Here is a 19,317-nt window from a genome sequence, read left to right on the forward strand (position 1 = left end):
ATCTTATTAAAGCACACAAGAAAATGCTGGGTCATATTTCACACTAACATCAAGAGAAATTTTGTGTGAGGAAAATAAGGGACTTTAAAGGGATAGTTCATTTGGTGTCCAAATTCGTCATTTCTTTACTGTTTTTCAAATGGTTATTTTTTTTATTTTTTTAATAATTTGAGATCATGGATCACGATGTTACAGGTCATAACATATATAGATATAGTATTATATAGGTGAAAATCATGATTTCTTGTTAGTCTAATTAGTCAAGTGTATTTTTTTCCATCATTTATCATTGTGTAATCAAAATATTATATTTAACTTTAATAACTTTTTGGGGGGGTAATATTTCATTCTATTTATAAAAGCCCTAAATAGTAATTTTCCCAATTCTACAACATTAAATTGTTTACAAAAACATTTATCTGAAATGTGTCCATAAATCTTGTCAATTCTGTTACTGTACCATACTTTGCCTTTAAATTGGTGTAATTCTCTCCCACAGCTATGTAAGATACAGGTAATTGCGTCACTTGACCTCACTAATAAGATCTGAAGCAGTGAAAGGTACGTATTTAATGTATTTTAATCTAAAATGTTCTTACACCAACTGACAAAACTGTTACCACAATATCAAAAGGAAAACAGACTTTATCACTGATCACACAGTGGGTTGTTTAAAAGTATTTTAATCATGATTTCATTAGTGCCATGAGCTCTTGTCATTTATGCTAGCAAGTGGAATTTTTAACTAAAAAGATTAAAATGGACAATTCTGTTACTGTCAAACTCTGTTTCCAGGGTAACAATGTTGACAATATGTGACAGAGTTGACAATTCTATGAAGAAATCTGTTTGTTTTTTTTCATTTAAAGTAAAAACGAAAAAAGGAAGTAACTTGTGTTTGGCAAGCACTGAATTATTAAAATTTAATGTTTTCAATAAGATTACTGGAAAGAATTTCTGTAAGTGAACAGTTTTTTTGAACGTTTTGAAATGCAAAATGTAACTCCAATTATAGAATCACTCAACTGTTACCAACATTCTTCAAAATATCTTCTTTTGTGTTCAACAGAAAAAAGAAACTGGTATGGAACAGCATGGAAATTACAACATTTTCATTTTTGAGTGAACTGTCCCTTTAAGATTTCAATACAGCAGATTTAATGTACTTTTCACCCTTTGATTTGGGGTGAAATATGACCCGGACATTTCTTGCCAGTTTCTGTGATTCACCCAAAAAAATGAGAATTATGTAATTTACTCACCCGTTTCTTTACAACATGAGAATACACTTGCTTTGCAAAATAAATAAATTATTATTATTATTATTTAAAATTAAAGTAGATGTCTGAAAACCGTGTCATTCTCCCTAAAATTATCACCTTAGGCTATGTCCACATTAGAAAGTCATACAGCTTTGAAATAACATGAGGGTGAGTAAATGGTGACATAATTTTTAGACGAACTAACCATTTAATTGTCTTCAAATATCTTAAGATGTGGTTAAACAGAGGCGAATATTGGTCTTACAGTTTGATATCGTGTGTCTGATGTAAAGTTACTGCATGCTTACATCATCATGTTGATGTACCAGCATCCGGTCAACGATTGCACGCTGTTTCATAAGCCTCAAGCTGGCTGGCTTACGTAAGAACGAAACTAGCTGTGACTGCGCGTGTTTAGAGCGGACTTTTATTTTGACATCTTAAAAACAGGAAGTGCCTGCATGCGTGACTGTCAAGCTGTAGGACATGGGGGTTAAAATAGAGGTTTTTAGGGTGAGTTTGATTACGTTTAGACTTGTTAGCACCCCGGTTTGTCTATATAAACATAGAGACACAAACTAAACCAACTTTGGGGAGATGCATAATAAAAAATAAAAAAACGTGCAGACGCTTTAAACGTCCCACTTTGCTAAACACTGTATTGCTCCTCACTGCCTGTCTATGTAAATAACCGATAAAAAAAAGTGAATGTATATATTAATATGCTGTGTTTATTTATTTATTTACACAGATGATGGTGTATCTGTCGTTTCCAGTGGCGATGTTTTGGATATCAAACCAAGCCGAGTATTTTGAGGAATACATCGTGAAGCGAAAGGTTTATAATTGCCCTAATAATCTATAGTATTATTCATTTGTATAATACAATATCAGCATTTGTTTAAAGTTATGACGATACTTACATTTTTGGGGATCTCTCTTTGTTTTAAAATCACATTCTGGTTTCACTAGGGAGTTTCTCTTATGTGTGTTATTTAGCATTTCCTATATTCATTTGCTGTTGTATGATCACAATATATTATCACATTTTTCAGAGGGAGATTTTCCCACCTGATGAGAAAATGCATGTAAGTATTTCCTCTTTAATTTGATGCACACAACAGATATTTGGGTAGATAATAGATATAATATATATTTTATACACACAGACACACAAACACACATATACACACTGCCTGGCCAAAAAAAAAGTTTGGATTTAAATAGGCAAATGTTTGAGAGTCTATGACTGAATCATTATTGCAGTGATTATTATGTTTCTAGCATGTTATATGTTTGGCATCAGTTCGTCTAACCCTAATTGATGACGTGTGTAGCTTTTCATTTCTTAAACAACCATGTAGGAAGACGCATCACAACATTTATTTCTATCAAGAGGTGCATGAATCTTCGGTCAAGATCTTGTATTGACAATGCAAGAGTCCAGCACTCTGTAAAGTCTCCTCCAGAACATCCCAAAGACTTTCAGTGAATTTAAGGTCTGGACTCAGAGGTGCCAAATTCATGTGTGAAAATGATTCTTCATGCTCCTCCCAACCATTCCAATCATATACTCTTAAGCATTTGCCTATTTAAATCCAAACATGGCCGGGAAGTGAATATAATATATATGAGAAGCGAGATGCAATGCCACATGCTCTCTTTCACTTGTGCCGTTTCTCATTCTGGAACAGAGGCAAGAACTGGAGGATTTCAAACAGCGCATGAGAAACCGGAAAGAGCAGAAGATGCTGAAACAGATGGCCATGGAGTCTGAGGAATGACTATAAAACAACATCACATGTGCTATTGTGTCATATCACAACCTTGAGATCAAGCCTTCATGTGTGACATGGAAAACACTGTAATGCTTCTCTCAAAGTGTCAGACCACATAGTTAAATCTTCATTGTTTCTGGACATAGATTAATAAACGGGTGGGAAAATGTATATATTTTTTGTAAATATATGTCTTTAAACAGTTACAATTGAGTGGCTGGACTTCAGTGTGTGTGTACTACTTCTTAGTGAATAAATAAGAACACTGCTTTTTGTTTTTGCTGTTGATTTTTTTTTTGTTCCAATTTGAAAATAAAAAAAATAATTTCTTTTTTAATCTTGTCTGCTGTCATAATTCTTTATTCATTTTTAATTTTATTATACATTTGGTCATAATATATTTTCATGTTGTAAATGAGTATTATTTAAACTACATAACAGATGTTTGCTTAATGGAATAATTTAGGTTCAATGCAAGTTCATCTCAGTCGACAGCATTTGTGGCATAATGCTGATTACCAGAAAAAAATTATTCAGACTTGTGTTTTCCTTGTATGTTAAAAAAAGCAAAAATGTATGTTTTTGAGATTCTTACAATGGGAGTGAATATAGATACGAAACTAATATGTATCAAATGATTTAGATCCATTCTTATGTTAAAACAAGTATTTAAGATGTAAAACTGTTTAAAGCATAATTTTTACAGTCATTTTAGTGTTTTTTGGCGTTAATGCATTGTCATGCCAATGAAGTTGTAAAACTTACACAGAAACGTTAGCAAGCGAGTTTGGTTCACACTAAAATCATAATACATATAGGCCCGGTTTCACAGACAGGGCTTAGATTAAGCCAGGGTTAGGCTTTAGTTCAGTTAGGACATTTAAGTAGCTTTTATAAACGTGCCTTAGAATAAAACATTACTGGTGTTCACATTGAGACAAAACAATGGCACGGACATATTTGAAGACATGCCAATGCCACTTGCTTTCAGTTAAAACAGCTCAAACGTTAATTTTGGTCTGGGTCTATCTTATTGTATTGAAACATTAAAATTATTATCTATTTTAATACATTATCTATTGAGATTTTTACCGCTAGGCTTCTGTTTCTCGTAGGTTCTGGAAACACTGTGCAACGCTGCCTCCTGGAGGAATATAATTACATTGACAACAAATATCTAAAGGTCAGTTGCTGTTCATTCAATTAGTTCTGATAAACGAGGTCTCGATGTTCTTTCCCCAAGGAGTAATGTCTCTCTCTCTCTGAGAAAGTACATCAAGCGCTTTTTTTCTCTCTCTGACCATATCAGGTACAAATAATTGTGTTTTAGAGCATATTTAACCAGTAGGCTACTGGTGTGTCCCGGCGGGCAGATCAACAAAATATGTAGCATTTATCATGGAGAAATTAGCCTCAAATTAGTCATCTGGATTAGAAAACAAAACTTGATTAATAAAACAATAACCTCCTCACTCACAATGCACTTCGGCTTTAAACTGCCAGTTACTTCAATTGTAAACAAACTATCAAGATTGAATACTAAGGACTTATGCAATCAGACAGATATTATTTTCCCAGCCAAAAATGAATATAAAGGCCATAAAACAATAATAAAAAATAAAAAAATCCTGTATATCAACCCATATTTGTGTGTTGGTGCTGGAGCAACAGATAATGTTATGTCGCACTAAATGCACATCGCACTAAATGCTGATTTTTTTCGGAGCTCATAGGCAAACTGAGGTGTATCCTGTTGGGCTAATTGGATTCTGCGTTGAGAAAAAGTGGAATCGGTAAAATAATTATTAAGGGCCTAGCAAATGACATTGGTTGTACAAAACTTTTTTGTGTTTTGGGGAAATCCTGTCAAACAGAGTTGTGCGCGAAAACTAACAGCGAACCTAAAGGCTATGCTTTCGTCTATTACACAACAGTCGAGGCTGCAGAATTAGCAATTCCATGCTAGGTGGTATGCTGCTAAATGAACATCTAGTGTCTGTATGCCATTTTAAGCAATACAAGTGTAACGGAGGCCAGATAGTAAGAGCTGTGCAGGTAAACCTCACTCCCCTGATCTCAAGAGGCGCACTAGCGACTGACGCTACAGACTGCGGTCTTTAACGTCCTTGTTAGCGCACCCGCCTCCCATGTCGGAGATGAATCCCGCTTGGAGTGGGGCGAGTAGGGGTTACATTGGTGCCGTGACCCAGGTGGGAGTGAGGTTTAGGGGGGTGAGTGTTACAGAGGCCAGATAGTAAGAGCTCTGCAGATAAACTTCAGTCTCTAACCACCAATCTCTCATCTCTAACCGTTTCTCCGCCTAATCTCCTCCATATCGCTTTAAAATATAGCATTCTGTGCAGAAATCAAAATGGGTTGATATGTTTTCTGGGTTGCGCCAACTCGCACGACCTGCTTAGCTTCAATCTCTATTCATAATATAGGGGGCAGGACACTTTAGATTCTAGAGAGCATTTGATTGGACAGAAAATCTGATGAGAAGCTGAAGTGCAGAGTGGTCATCAAAATCGTTGATCCATATTGATGGAAGTGAGAGACTGTAAATTTTGAACGCTTATCTTCTAAATGTTAATTTTGTCATTGTTTTGGAGCGCACTAGCTTATTGATAACAGTAAGGCTAACATATTCATAAAGTAAAAAAAAAAAAAATCAATTTTGATTTCATGAGGACTTTAAACGTAACTTTTCCCAACACTGACTGTGTTTATGCAACTAGCCCCAGTATAAAACGAGATGGAGCCTAGTTTATGTTAATGTTGCCTATTTATGTTAATGTTGCTTTTAATTTTTAATTCGTTTAAAAGAAACCATAGTTTCTATAAATATTGGTCAAGTCATCATAACAAGAAGACATCTTCGAGGACTTTTATTTTGAATTGTATCTTCCGGGTGTTCTCGTCCATCAGGGTGTGGGAGAGTCTGCCTTCACAGCAGCCCTGCTGGAGTCTGTCAACAGGGAAGTGTCAAGATGGCCCCGAGTGGACTAAAAGCGCTCGCAAACGAGAGTAAGTTTGATTTAATCTCACAATACGGCCTTTAAAACATCTACTGACATTATATATAATAATTAAGTGCTTAAATATGCTTGTATTGCCCTGTCATGTGATATGTAATCATAGCAACAGGTGTACAGTGAGCGTTCAGTACGTCATAATGGACCAAACTTCCGTATGAAGTTTTTACAGAAACTTGAACTTTCATTTAGTACAAATTCAGGAAAGTTTAATGACTTTACCCAGCACGTTTACTCCTCAGAAATGTCATTTATGTTAATGGAGGGGATGATAGACTTGTTTGTAACTTACTGCACGATTTAGAAAGCTATTGTGGTCTTGTGATCAACATCACGCCGGACATTATAAAAACACACTGCAGGAAATGTAAATGTAACTCTTGAGAAAATGCACAACACCCTACACAGTATTAATATATTACTATTGCATTTCACCAGAGTTATGTTTTATTTGCATTTATCTCACGCCATGTTTCCTTGCCAAATTTGACAAAATAACACTTACTATATTTGGATAAGAAACAAGTCTGCATTTTTTGCAGGCTCCTCTGTATGAAATAATAAACACATTTCTGAATGTATTTATATATTTACTCACTTACACAAAATAAACTTATTACGTATTATCCATTATCCAGGCAGGTAATTTAAAAAACAAATCATAAAGGGATATTTCACCCAAAAATGAAATTTCAGTTTTTAATAACTCGCCCTCACGTTGTTCTGAACCCGTAAGAACACAAATTAAGGACCGTCAGTTATTTATTTCTTATTTCTGGTAGTCCAGAAAGACATTTAACCTGCTTCAGCAAACGAAAATCATTGTAAATGCCATAAATATCCTGATTTTCCATATATCTGTCCTGTGTTAAACTCTATACATGATTGTATTTGTCTGTAGAAATCCTCAGTGGCGTCATCAAGAGTGTGAAGAAAGATGGAGAATGGAAGGTAATAATATTAGTGTAATATTAGTACAGTAGACTGAAGTTATGTAATTGTTAATCTGTTTGCAAATGACTTTGACTCTGTGTATCTTTGTTGTGTTTATTTAGGTTCTTATCGTGGATCACATCAGTATGCGGATTCTGTCCTCTTGCTGTAAGATGTCTGACATCATGGCGGAGGGCGTTACAAGTGAGTATATCTAATTTTTTTTATTCGTTTCTTTCACAAATCAGTTCACTGTTTCACTATGAAACACTTTAAAGTCACCAGTGTCAGATACTAAAGTGTGAATGATGATTTTTTTATTAGCATGTTTTTATTGCATAATGTGTCTGTTACACTTCACTGGTTATCCTATGAACCACTCGGTGCAATCTTGACCTAAGAACACAAGATGTGAGCTTTCCTGATTTTCTTCACAGTTGTAGAGGACATTAACAAGCGGAGGGAGCCGATCCCCAGTCTGGAGGCCATTTACCTCATCTCCCCTGTGCCAAAGGTGAGCCATCTTTACTAGCACAGTGCAAGTGTTAATATGTTGCGTAGTGTTGTTAACGTGTCTTTGATCATTTTTGTTAACACTCATGGTCTTAAGAATGTTGAAATGATCTCATATTTGTTTTTCCAGTCAATTCAATCTCTAATCGGTGATTTTCAAAGAGACAGCCTTACATACAAAGCAGCACACATCTTCTTTACAGACAGTAAGGCTATTAATTTCACTATTAGCTTGAATATATACAGTCTGTTTTGGTTGCCTACTCTTGTGTGATCTGGATTTGTGTATTAATTGCGTTGTAAATTGTACAGCTTGTCCTGATGGGCTTTTTGCTGAGATCGGGAGGTCGAAGGTTGCCAAGGTCATCAAAACCCTGAAGGAAATCAATGTGGCTTTCATACCGTACGAGTCTCAGGTGCGTGTCAGAATAACAAGCACATACACTAACACTTCCATACAAAAAATTATTCTAATATGCTGATTTGCATTTTCTTGTTAATATTAGTGTTGAAAACTGCTTAATAGATTTGTGGAAATGTGAAGCAATTTTTCCATTATTCTTTGATCAATAGACATTTTAAAAGAATGGCATTTATTTGAAATAGAAATTTTGTAACATTATAAATGTCTTAACTGTCTCTTACACACTATGTAACTATTTTTTCGCTCTTACATCATCAATCCTTCTTCCAAAGCATGCTTTTGTCTTACCCTGATTCACTATGGTTGGCCTATTATAGGTGTTATAGGTATATTTTAGACCTGGCGGGAAGGTTTTTGTGGGAAATTGCGTTCATCCGCACAGCCGAAGCACAACCAAAACAATGTTTGGTAACACTTTAATTTAAGGGGACGTAGTTACACGTTACTACATGTACTTACTATAGTAATAACAGTAAATTATGCATAATTACAAGCAATTAACCCTAAACCTAACCTTTACTGTAACTCTATGGTAAGTATATGTAGTTAATACTTATTTGAGTAAGTACAATGTAACTACGTCACCTTACAATAAAGTGTTTTTACGCAGAATGCATGCAGTTTTGTTTTTTAACCGCTAGAGGGCCAAACGTTACATGGTGTCTCTTTTATGCATCCTGGCTAAATAAAAGGATTAATTTCTTGTTTTAAAAAAATAAGTCAAATTTGTACTGAGCCCAAACTTTTGAATGGTTTTGTTGCAGGTGTTTTCTCTGGACAACCCTAGTTCCTTCCACACTTTCTACAGCCCAAATCAGACGAATCTAGATGACAGGACCAGGATGATGGAGGCCATGGCCGAGCAGATCGCCACACTCTGTGACACACTGAAGGAATACCCAGCCATCCGCTACCGCCAGTACGTGTCAAGACTGTTTCCTGGTGTAACATGATTTGTTTGAAGAGTAAGTGTAAACCAACTCTGTTTCTCTAAGGGGCCCAAAGGAGAATTTCAGCCTGGCTGAGATGGTGATGGACCGTCTGAATGCACATAAAGCAGACAATCCCAGTATGGGAGAGGTGAGATGTTGGTATATATATATATTTATAATATTATAAACGCCTTCTAATATGTTGTCACACAAATACTTTCTTCTGTTTCTTCAATTCAAAATGACACTTTCTGATTGTTGTATCATTTCTTACTCTGCTTTCTGGACTATTTTCTCTTCTCTCTGTTTATTTTCTTCCTGTTCTCCAATGCCAGCTGGTATTTTCTCGAGGTTCAGGTGGGTGTCAATGCAAGTCTTGCTTTTGCTATCTCCTTGTGTTCTGTTACATCTGTGTTCTTGTCCTATTTTTTATTTATTTTTTTACTTCTAACCCCTCATCTGTTTTCTCTCTGATCCTGCATTTCATTTGATGAAATTTCACATTATTATTAAATTCAATTCCAGTCACCAGCGCTTGTTCCAAAGCAGCTTTACAGACAATAGAAAAATAAAGTAGAGAAAAGGTGGAAAAAAAATTGTCCCTTAAGTTAAAATCCTCCAGTGAACAAGCCAAAGGTGAACTCCCTAGGATGTTATTTAAATAGATGAGGAAGGAACCAAGACTCCCCTGGCTGACAACACCAGATATTGCGTAAACTGAAACATTTCCAATTTGTTACTGAACAGATTTTTTTAGGTATTGCAACATACTCCCCCAGTTTCTTGAAACTTGCACTGATATATATTAAAAATGTCAAGTTTGCCATTGTTTTGTCTCAAGATGAACACCAGTTATGTTTTTTCAGTTAAGGCATGTTTCTTAAATAATATTTTATAATAATAATATAGTAATATAATAATAATAATAATAATATTGTAATTTTTGAGGCATGTATATTACTTACATATCCTAATTGAACTAAGGCCTAATCCTGGCTTAATCTAAGCTCTGTTTGTGAAACCAGGCCTGTGTGTTTTAAATTGCAATTTAACAATTTAAACTTATCGCCCAAACTTTTTTGATGTAAAAACGCTGTTGATAAATATACAAGGAATAAACAACTAAATAATAATTTTGTTACATGATTTTAACACATTTCTAATAAAAATTTGTTAACACATTTTAATGAAATAATGAGCAGCTCAACTGTTTTCAACATTGATAATAATAATAAATGTTTCTTGAGCATCAAATCATCATTTTAGAATGATTTCTGAAGGACCATGTGACCCTGAAGACTGGAGGTTTTCAGTTTTGACATCAGGAATAAATTACATTTTAGAATTTATTCAAATAGAAAACAGTTATTTTACATTGTAACAATATTACTGTTGATCAAATAATGCAGCCTGGGTGAGCATTAGAGACTCCTTTCAAAAACGTAAACAAATTATATTTAGAAGTATTTGTGAAAGAAATTGATAGCTCTAAATATATTAAAAGTGACACACAAGCAAGTATTAAAGGCACAATATGTAAGATTTTTGGATTAAAATATCCAAAAACCACTAGAACAATGTTATATATTTTGTTGATTTGTGTACTTGCATTATCCCAAATGTTTCTAACACCAAAAGTCGCTTTAATACATTATGTGTTTTATTAGACAGGTGAGCAACTGTTTGGATACATTCATCGACAGAAAACTAATCATTGTTATACAGCTCAACACAGTTAGTCTTTATTTTTTAAATCTTGTTTTCTTGATATACTGCGAGTACCATGTTTTACCATACCTAACATCGATCTAGCTCACTGCAGTGTGTAACAAATGTTTCATATAGTAGCTGCATAGTAGCGAACACACGGAGTAGCATTATAACATAACTTTCAACACACTCAAATGTATCTAAACTGTTACCCCACTGTAACGCAGTTCAGATGTTATGGGAAGAAGGAGGCGGGAACCGGCGAACATTCAAATATTTTAATAAATAAACCAATAAAAAAATTGAAAGTATACCACACGAAACAGGAACAAAACATCAAATAAAACTCAGGCCTGTTCCTCTCTCGCTCTTCACTGTCGTCGCTCCTCCTTTATGCTTCCGCTCCTCCGTGAGAGATACAAGACCGGTGCGTCGCGCAGGTGTCGCTCATCAGAGTAATCACGCCACCGGCCTCGTGCCGCTCTCTCACGGCCCTCGTCTTGCTCGCCACACCCACATATATGACCGGAAGAAGTGGAAGAGGTCGTCTGCGGCATAATAATTGCTCCACTGCTCTCGAGCGGAAATCAAGCTACGCTTTTGCTTTGTATAGGCGACCTCTAGCGACAAAAAATGACATAGTGTGCCTTTAAGCAGATGTCTGATTTAGTCTGACCTTGGAACCTGTCTAATATACTGATACACAACCCTGGTCTGGATGTTCTTTAAATGCTCACTGTAAGGAAGTGCAGTTTAACAGCCTGTGTGTTGTTTGACTGACAGGGCACAGATAAAGCTCGCTCCCAGCTGCTTATAGTGGACCGTGGATATGATCCCATCTCTCCAATCCTGCATGAGCTCACCTTTCAGGCCATGGCTTACGATCTGCTGGACATCGAGCAAGACATTTACAAGTGTGTGATTGTCTACCGGTTCCCAATATAACTTTTGAGCAGTTAATCTGACCAGCGACGTATGAAATGATTACTGTTAGTCAGTGAACTGTGGCATGTTGCTGGCAGGTATCAGACGGCAGGGATCGGCGAGGCTCGAGAGAAGGAAGTGTTGCTGGACGAGGACGACGAGTTGTGGGTGCAGCTGCGGCACATGCACATAGCAGACGTCACCAAGTAAGAGCAGATCGACCATTACCTTTCCTGCTTGTCTGATGGGCTTTTGTGCTCACACCTTCTGCTTTGTTTCAGGAAAGTGACGGAGCTGCTGCGCACCTTCTGTGAGAGCAAGAGGATGAACACAGACAAGGTAAACACACATTCTTTGTCCACTAGTGATGACGCCACACCGCGCTTGATCCGACGTGTTAGTGTTATCTAGAAGTTCAGATGTATTTGCATTGAAAATTATAACTAAACTTCTTGTGATGGTTTAAAGTAATAAAACATGGCAACACTTCCACATTAAGGTTAACATTAGTAAATGCATTATGAATAACACAATAACTAACACTTATTACATATCTTGGTTAAAGGTGCAATAGGTGATTCTCTTCAGAAATATTTTTTGTTACGCAGGTTGAAAGTAATCACTGTTAAGCGGTCTATGTTAAGCATCCTGACTCTCTGTGGTGTTTTTAATATGCTTTAAGACAAACCATGTGCAAATTCATCAGTCAACACCATTGCTGAGTATTTCCTCCTTAAAACTGCCGTGAAAAAAGACAGTCTCAAAAACCCTGTTTGATCCCGCCCCTGTTTCCTACCATTACAAACATGTAACCAATCCCGAACTTTTCTCCACTGACTTTCTATGATGTTCAAAGCGTTTCTGAGGATGCAGATTTTTAAAGACGGCTGTCCGACTCTGAGATGGTGAACAGGAACATGGTTTGTGTAACATTAGCAACACATTATTAGCTGTTTGATAACATAGTCAAGCAAAAGGCTAATCATATCAATTACCGTTATGTGTCCGACATTGTGGAGAGCGATACATAAAACACATTATCATTCTGATACATCGACTTGAGTACGAGCCTGTATAATTTGCTCTTCCTCTTCTTCTGAATCAGTTTCTGGTTCAAATATATATGGCTGAATTAAACCAGTATTTCCACTTGCCATTGTGCAGCGTATACTACAGTAAAGTTGAGCGAGTGGATCAGGTAATCTGAGCTGGTGTGAGTGAGTGGAGGCGTGGGCGAATTTGCATATTCATGAGACTGCGTATACTAAATGAAGCAAGGGTGTAGAGTTACATTCAAGCTATTTCAAGCTAAACATTTAAATATGTCATTTTGGTGATTAAAGATGAATCTTTAAGGGATACAATTATTGACTACAGGGGGACTTTAATATTTGAAGTAAACGATAAGTGCGCATTCAATACAATTAATCGCACTTCTTTTTCACGAGGGTGGTTAACAAACCACATTTTCTAAATAGCAACATTTTTGGAAATCTTGATGAAAAAGAACAAACAAATTGACTTTTAACAAACGCTCTCTTTTGTACCTGATTCATGCTAAAGTGTCATTGATACGTCTTCCCTCAGGCCAACATCAAAGATCTGTCTCAGATGCTGAAGAAGATGCCACAGTACCAGAAAGAACTAAGCCTGGTACGACCTCTCTCTCACATATAACACAGCTTCCCTTTTTCCCCTGACGCTTGTATATAGTCACGACGACTTTAACGTGTTGTTGTTTGTGATGTCGACAGTACTCCACTCATCTGAACCTCGCTGATGCCTGCATGAAGAAGTTCAAGAACACGTTAGACAAGCTCTGTGTGGTGGAGCAGGTCAGTGCCGTCTGCTTTTGTCAGGTTCAATCACTGTATTTAGCATTATTATTTCATTTTATGAGTTTAATATCTAATGTTTTGTGTAGTATATTTTGTGAGGCTACATTTAACCATATGTTCTGATGAAATGCAGTTTATACTGTTTATGTTTATGTTGATTTCAGAGGGTGTGTTACTATCTTTCACTACTATTTCTAAGCTTCTTATTGTCAATTTATGCAACAGCTTGTGCACTGAAGTTAAACTTTGATCTGTTGCAATAAAATAATGTACAGGAAGCCATCTCCCCGTTTTATGTATAGCAGATGGGCATTTTTTCCTAAGTGCACCGTTCTGTGTGTGGAGGTATTATAAGCAGCTGGTTAATGTCTGGACATGACTGCAGCATATGCCGTTCTTTATGTGCCGTGTTTATATAACTTGGTGCCTTCTGATGGATAATCTCAGCTTCCTCTTGTTTTGATGGACTCACAACCTATATTATTTTATGTAATTGTTTTGTACATATCTACCTCAACATCTGGGGGTGAAGTTCTGGATATTTTAGCAAAATGTCACACAATTGGTAGTGTGGATATGTTTTACCGCGGTAGTAAAATATTAAATGCATAATCTCGCTTCCTTGTTTTCTTTAAATTAACACCGTGAACATCTTATTCTGCTGTTTTATTACTAAAAAGCATTGGAAATAGTTTGTCTGATTCATTTGTATGATTTTTATGATTCAAAGATGTTTAAATGAGTTTAACAAACAAATGGGGCCATCAGAACATTCAATATTTTCACTTTAAATGCGCTTCCATCGTTTTCAGAAGTAATGCAACAAACTGTAAACATACACTACTATTCAAAAGTTTAGGGTCAGTAAGATTTTTTTTTGAAGAAACTCATAATTTTATTCAGCAAGGATGCGTTACATTGATCAAAAGTGACAGTTAAGACGCGTACAATGTTAAAAAATGTTTCTGATTCAAATAAATGTTGTTCCTTTGAAAAAGCAGCACAACTGTTTTCAACATTGATAATAATAAGAAATGTTTATGATCATATTAGAATGATTTCTGAAGGATCATGTGACACTGAAGACTGGAGTAATGATGCTGAAAATTCAGCTTTGCATCACAGGAATAAATGACATTTTAAAATATGCTCAAATAAAAAAACGCTTATTTTAAATTGTAAAAATATTTCACAATTATCATTCAATGTCTGTAAAAAAAATGTATTTACATTTCAGTCTTTCCTGTTCTCAGAAGTGATTTTGTTTCCCTCCTCAGGACTTGGCCATGGGTTCAGATGCTGAGGGGGAACCGCTCAAAGATGCCATGAAGAGTATCGTCCCCGTTCTGCTCAACACCGAGATCGAACCCTACGACAAAATCCGCATCATACTGCTTTACATTTTCCATAAGAAGAAGGGTATGAACACTCGCATTTGCGTATAACTTTATTGAAAGCTGACAGCTTAAGCTCTGAATGAATTAATCACAAGTGACTCATCCTTACACACAGGCATTGGTGAAGAGAACCTCACAAAACTCATCCAGCACGCAAACGTGCAGAAGGACAGTAACATCATCACCAACCTGCAGCTCCTGGGCTGCCCCATCATCGCTGGGGTAAGATGAGACGCTCTAATGTCTGAAAACAGGCCCATGTGCAATGCGTTGTGCTGAATTTATGGGGAAATCTGCAGTTGAAAAATGGCTGTTAAGAGGCAGTCACCTTGTTAGATTGGTTTACTTTTAAATGTGCATGTGCATTAACTGGACCAGCCTGAAAAAGTAAGATTTAGGATGCCATTGCTTCTTTGAAATGTTATTGTAACTAATACTTTTGTTAAGAAACTTGTACTTTTATTCAGTAAGGATGAGAATCACGATTTTTTTGTTTCAAATAGAGATCTCGATTCTCCCATGATTCCGAACAGACAACTAAACAAAATAACGTAATTTACTAGAAGTTCTCAAGTCAAGTCAAAATGTATTTCTATAGCACATTTAAAAGTTGCACCAAAGTGCTGTGCAATAAAACATTGAGCATATAAAAAGAAACCATGCAGCATACAAAATATAAACACTTGAAAAAAAACAAAAAAAAAACAGAAAAACTTTAATCTAATCAAAAGTCATGACAGAATGTTAAAAAAAAAATCTGTTTGAATGAATGATTCAATTACTCACTCGTAAACACATTTGTTTCATTACTGGGCGAATCAGAATTTTTGAAAGAATCTCTTGATTGAATGATTCATTGACAAATACATTTTTAGCAGTCACTTGTCGCCACCTACTGGTGTAACGATGGAATTGATACAATCGTTATTTTGAAACGGCTCTCTGGCTCAGCTGCAGCGCTAACGCAAATTTGAATGTTCCGGTGTGGTTTTGTCAAAGATTTAATAGACACAGGTGAATCATTGACGAATAAGAACTTGGATTTTTGAATCAAGATCGCCATCTTATAACGATTAATCGTGCAACTCAAAAAAAAAAAAAAAACTGAAAAATGCTTCACGGTTTCCATAAAAATGTTAAGCGGCACAACTGTATGCAACATTAATAACAATAAGAAATGTTTCTTGAGCATCAAATCATCATATTATAATGATTTCTGAAGGATCATGTGACACTGAAGACTGGAGTAATGATGCTGAAAATCCAGATTTGTTCACAGGAATAAATAACATTTCAAAATATTCAAATAGAAAACAGTTATTTTAAATAATAATATTTCACAATTATCATTCATGTCTGTAAAATGATGATGTTTCATAGGAGCTGTACTGATTTCTTCATAGGAAACAGCTGCTGAAGATCAGTAAGATAACACATTACCAAACTGTTCTCTGTCATGTCTTTTAGGGCACTAATTCTGGTAAGAATATGCCCGACAGGAAAGAACGCACAGAATCCACATATCAGCTCTCCCGGTGGACGCCCATCCTGAAAGATGTGATGGAGGTCAGGAAACGCTGTGTCCGTAAGATTTTTATAATCGTATAGGAATGTAATGATTCTCATTTAAATTCGGCTTGCTCTGCAGAACATCATTGATGACAAGTGTGACAGGAAGCTGTGGCCGTTTCTGTCTGATCCCGCCCCCATCACCACCACCACATCAACTACAGTCAGGTACCAGCACTTCTCACAGCCAATAGATAAGTTGCACACTTGCGGTGCGGGTCAGAAATCAATAGGCACGGGCTGGTCCAATACCCAAGACTAACTCGGTTCCCACTGATAGGCAACTGCTTTCAAACGGTCCCGTGCTTATTTGTGTTCACGCTCTGCAGTGAACGTCACAGGTTTCCAATTATGATTTGCAGCGACTGAAGTGATTGACAGTTTCAGCCATTAAGGGAGTGCTCTTTGCTCGCTTTATGTATATAATCTATTTGCAATTTTAATAAAAGTTTTATCTTTCATGCTGCTAAGAGGATCAACGGCCACGTATACTGCGGTTTCAGGAGAGATAACTGCACTTAAATGCAGAGTGAATCCACTGAAATGTCCCTGATATTATATGACAGTAAAGGCTCATATTTGCCTAAATGTTCTTTTCATTTATAGAGACCTCTAAGTGTCCGTGTAGCCGTATGGTGGGATTTGAAAAAAATGCGTAATTATGCACATTTGTTCATACTGTATGGGCAGATTGTTTATGTGTTGTAGGCAAAAGTTTTGTATTGTTCATTCATACCATGTTGGCCTGCGTGTCTATTTTACGGAATTAAATTAGTGCCGCTGTAAATTAGCTTTGCTGGTTAAACGACATGGGTATGCGATCAATCATTTTTTTAAGCAATCAATCAGTCATTAAAAAGAGGAATCGTGAAAGGCCTATCTTGTAACGAATGTCACTTCAGTTCTACTGTCTGAGTATGAGACAAAACAACATAATGCAAGCACTGTGAAAGGTTTTGCCACAAACTCAAATCCTCCATGCTGATATTGCGAGACATCTATCTCCTCGACTTCAAATATCGTCGTGTGGTCTGACATTTCTCTTGAACCCTACTCCAGCAGCGCACGGTTTGGACACTGGCACAAGAACAAGTCTGCCACGGAGTACCGCAGCGGCCCTCGCCTCATCATCTTTGTGATTGGCGGCGTGACCCATTCTGAGATGCGCTGTGCTTATGAAGTGACCCGGGCCACCGAGGGCAAGTGGGAGGTTCTGATTGGTAAGAGGAGATGACTTCTGCATATGACAGAGGTCTTCAACCCTCCTCCTGGAGACCCACCGTCCTGCAAAGTTTATATCCAACCTGAATTTCACACCAGTGTGATTGTCACGAGAGTCTGATTCGCTGGTTCGCGTGTGTTTGATGAGGGTTGGAGCTAAACTCTCTGGGACAGTGGGTCTCCAAGAGCAGAGTTGAAGATAACATTAATTGTCTTCAGTGTTGTTTAAAATGTCTAATTTGGTTTTCTTCTGCAGGATCATCTCACATTGTCACTCCAACCAGCTTTCTGAATGACCTGAAGGATTTGGACAAGCCTGCAGCCGTTTAGCAGTACATCCCTGAAGAGATTCATCCCACTGAACTCCTGTGAAACCTGATACTCTGAAGTTAGGATTCTCGCAAATGACCAGTGAAAAGACCTTTAGATCTAGCTTACTGATTGTTTGCTTTTAAAGTAGTCATTTTAATTACCCAAGCTAAACCGGTGGTATATGTATGTGTGTATATATATTCATGCTGTTGATGACTGATGCTTAATTTAAAAGAAAAATTCTATATATATGAGACGATGATATATGTGAAATTGTTTGAGAACCTGTTGCTGAAGGCTTAAAAATGTGCAGATATATGGATTAAATCTTGCCTTACACCCGTTGAACATCAGTCGTATCAAGTTCTGATGTGATTTGAAGACTTCTTTGGACCAAATGATCACCCTGGATTCTGAGACGCGCTGTACCACCTGCCTTTACTTGCTGTCTAAAGCTGCACAATGTAGAAAAAAAGGAATTTGCAAGATAAGTCTGCTTATGGTACAGTTGTCCATTTCTGATTTCCAGTCAGGTTGTGATATTTTCTGCCCCCGTTTTGGTGAAGGCATGAAATGTTTTATGTCAGTATAGGTGTCTTTTTGTTTTTCATGCTCTGAACTTGTGCACTTTTTTTTCTTTTACTGTTACGTTATCACATATCGGTGGATGTGGTTTTTGGCCATTTGTTAACAATTCTAAATAAATTTTGCTTACACCTCATTCCAGAAAGAGATGCTTGAGCAGTGTTGGGGTAACGCGTAACAAGTAACTCAAATAGATTACATTTTTCAACTAACAAGTAATGCATTACTTTTAAATTTACAACAAAATATCGCAGTTACTTTTTCAAAAAAGTAACACAAGTTACTTTGTTTTCCCATTTATTGACTGAGCTCTCCTGTCCCCATGTTGAGAGAAATCAGGAGTAAGTGCAGAGGTGTTGTGTGGGCTGTGTGTGAACATGATGATTATTGTAGATCTAGATTAATGTGAGCATTTACTCATCTCACTCGCACAAAAACAGATTCAGTATCCCTCAAAATGAATGAAAACAGTGAAATGCAAATTCAGAATATTACACAAACATGCAATAGTTAAATAACACAAATAGACTATGTATTTAATCTCACTTTTTTTAACCAATGTCTTTGATGCTGATGTTCAATGATCTGATTCAACCACACCAATAAGCGAAAATGACTTCAGATTTACATCACATTTGAGTTTCTTTATTTCTTTTATTGCTGAAGTAAGAGTGTTGAACTTTCTTTTACTGCGTCCTATTCTTCTACAATCCAGAATTCGATAGCATGGTAAAAATAAAATGCAAAAAGCTAATAGTTTGACTCCCTGAAGCTGCAGTTTGTATTTTCATTGAAAGTTAAGTACTTCATTTCACTGACCATTTGTTAAATAATAATAAAAACATTTTTTTTGAGTTTCACATCCTAATTTTATACATATTTGT

The 19,317-nt window shown here is 36.4% G+C and overlaps 2 protein-coding genes across 2 annotated transcripts; both read left to right on the forward strand.

Annotated features, from left to right (window-relative positions):
- The first annotated feature begins 1,674 nt into the window (after positions 1 to 1,674).
- Positions 1,675 to 3,377, forward strand: pet100 (PET100 cytochrome c oxidase chaperone). Its single transcript, XM_079877506.1, has 4 exons — positions 1,675 to 1,775; positions 2,014 to 2,100; positions 2,318 to 2,350; positions 2,957 to 3,377. Exons 1-4 carry the CDS (start codon positions 1,749 to 1,751, stop codon positions 3,044 to 3,046), a joined length of 237 nt encoding a protein of 78 aa, XP_079733632.1. The 5' UTR covers positions 1,675 to 1,748; the 3' UTR covers positions 3,047 to 3,377.
- A 2,587-nt stretch (positions 3,378 to 5,964) lies between these two features.
- On the forward strand, positions 5,965 to 18,569 carry stxbp2 (syntaxin binding protein 2). Its single transcript, XM_079876900.1, has 19 exons — positions 5,965 to 6,067; positions 6,977 to 7,026; positions 7,131 to 7,212; positions 7,446 to 7,522; positions 7,652 to 7,727; positions 7,834 to 7,937; positions 8,710 to 8,864; positions 8,941 to 9,025; positions 11,371 to 11,501; positions 11,610 to 11,717; positions 11,793 to 11,850; positions 13,099 to 13,164; positions 13,266 to 13,346; positions 14,627 to 14,768; positions 14,862 to 14,968; positions 16,214 to 16,312; positions 16,395 to 16,483; positions 17,375 to 17,535; positions 17,793 to 18,569. Exons 1-19 carry the CDS (start codon positions 6,031 to 6,033, stop codon positions 17,864 to 17,866), a joined length of 1,782 nt encoding a protein of 593 aa, XP_079733026.1. The 5' UTR covers positions 5,965 to 6,030; the 3' UTR covers positions 17,867 to 18,569.
- The last annotated feature ends 748 nt before the right edge of the window (positions 18,570 to 19,317 follow it).

Source organism: Squalius cephalus, assembly GCF_949319135.1.
Source record: "Squalius cephalus genome assembly, chromosome: 1".
Classification (NCBI taxonomy): Eukaryota; Metazoa; Chordata; class Actinopteri; order Cypriniformes; family Leuciscidae; genus Squalius; species Squalius cephalus.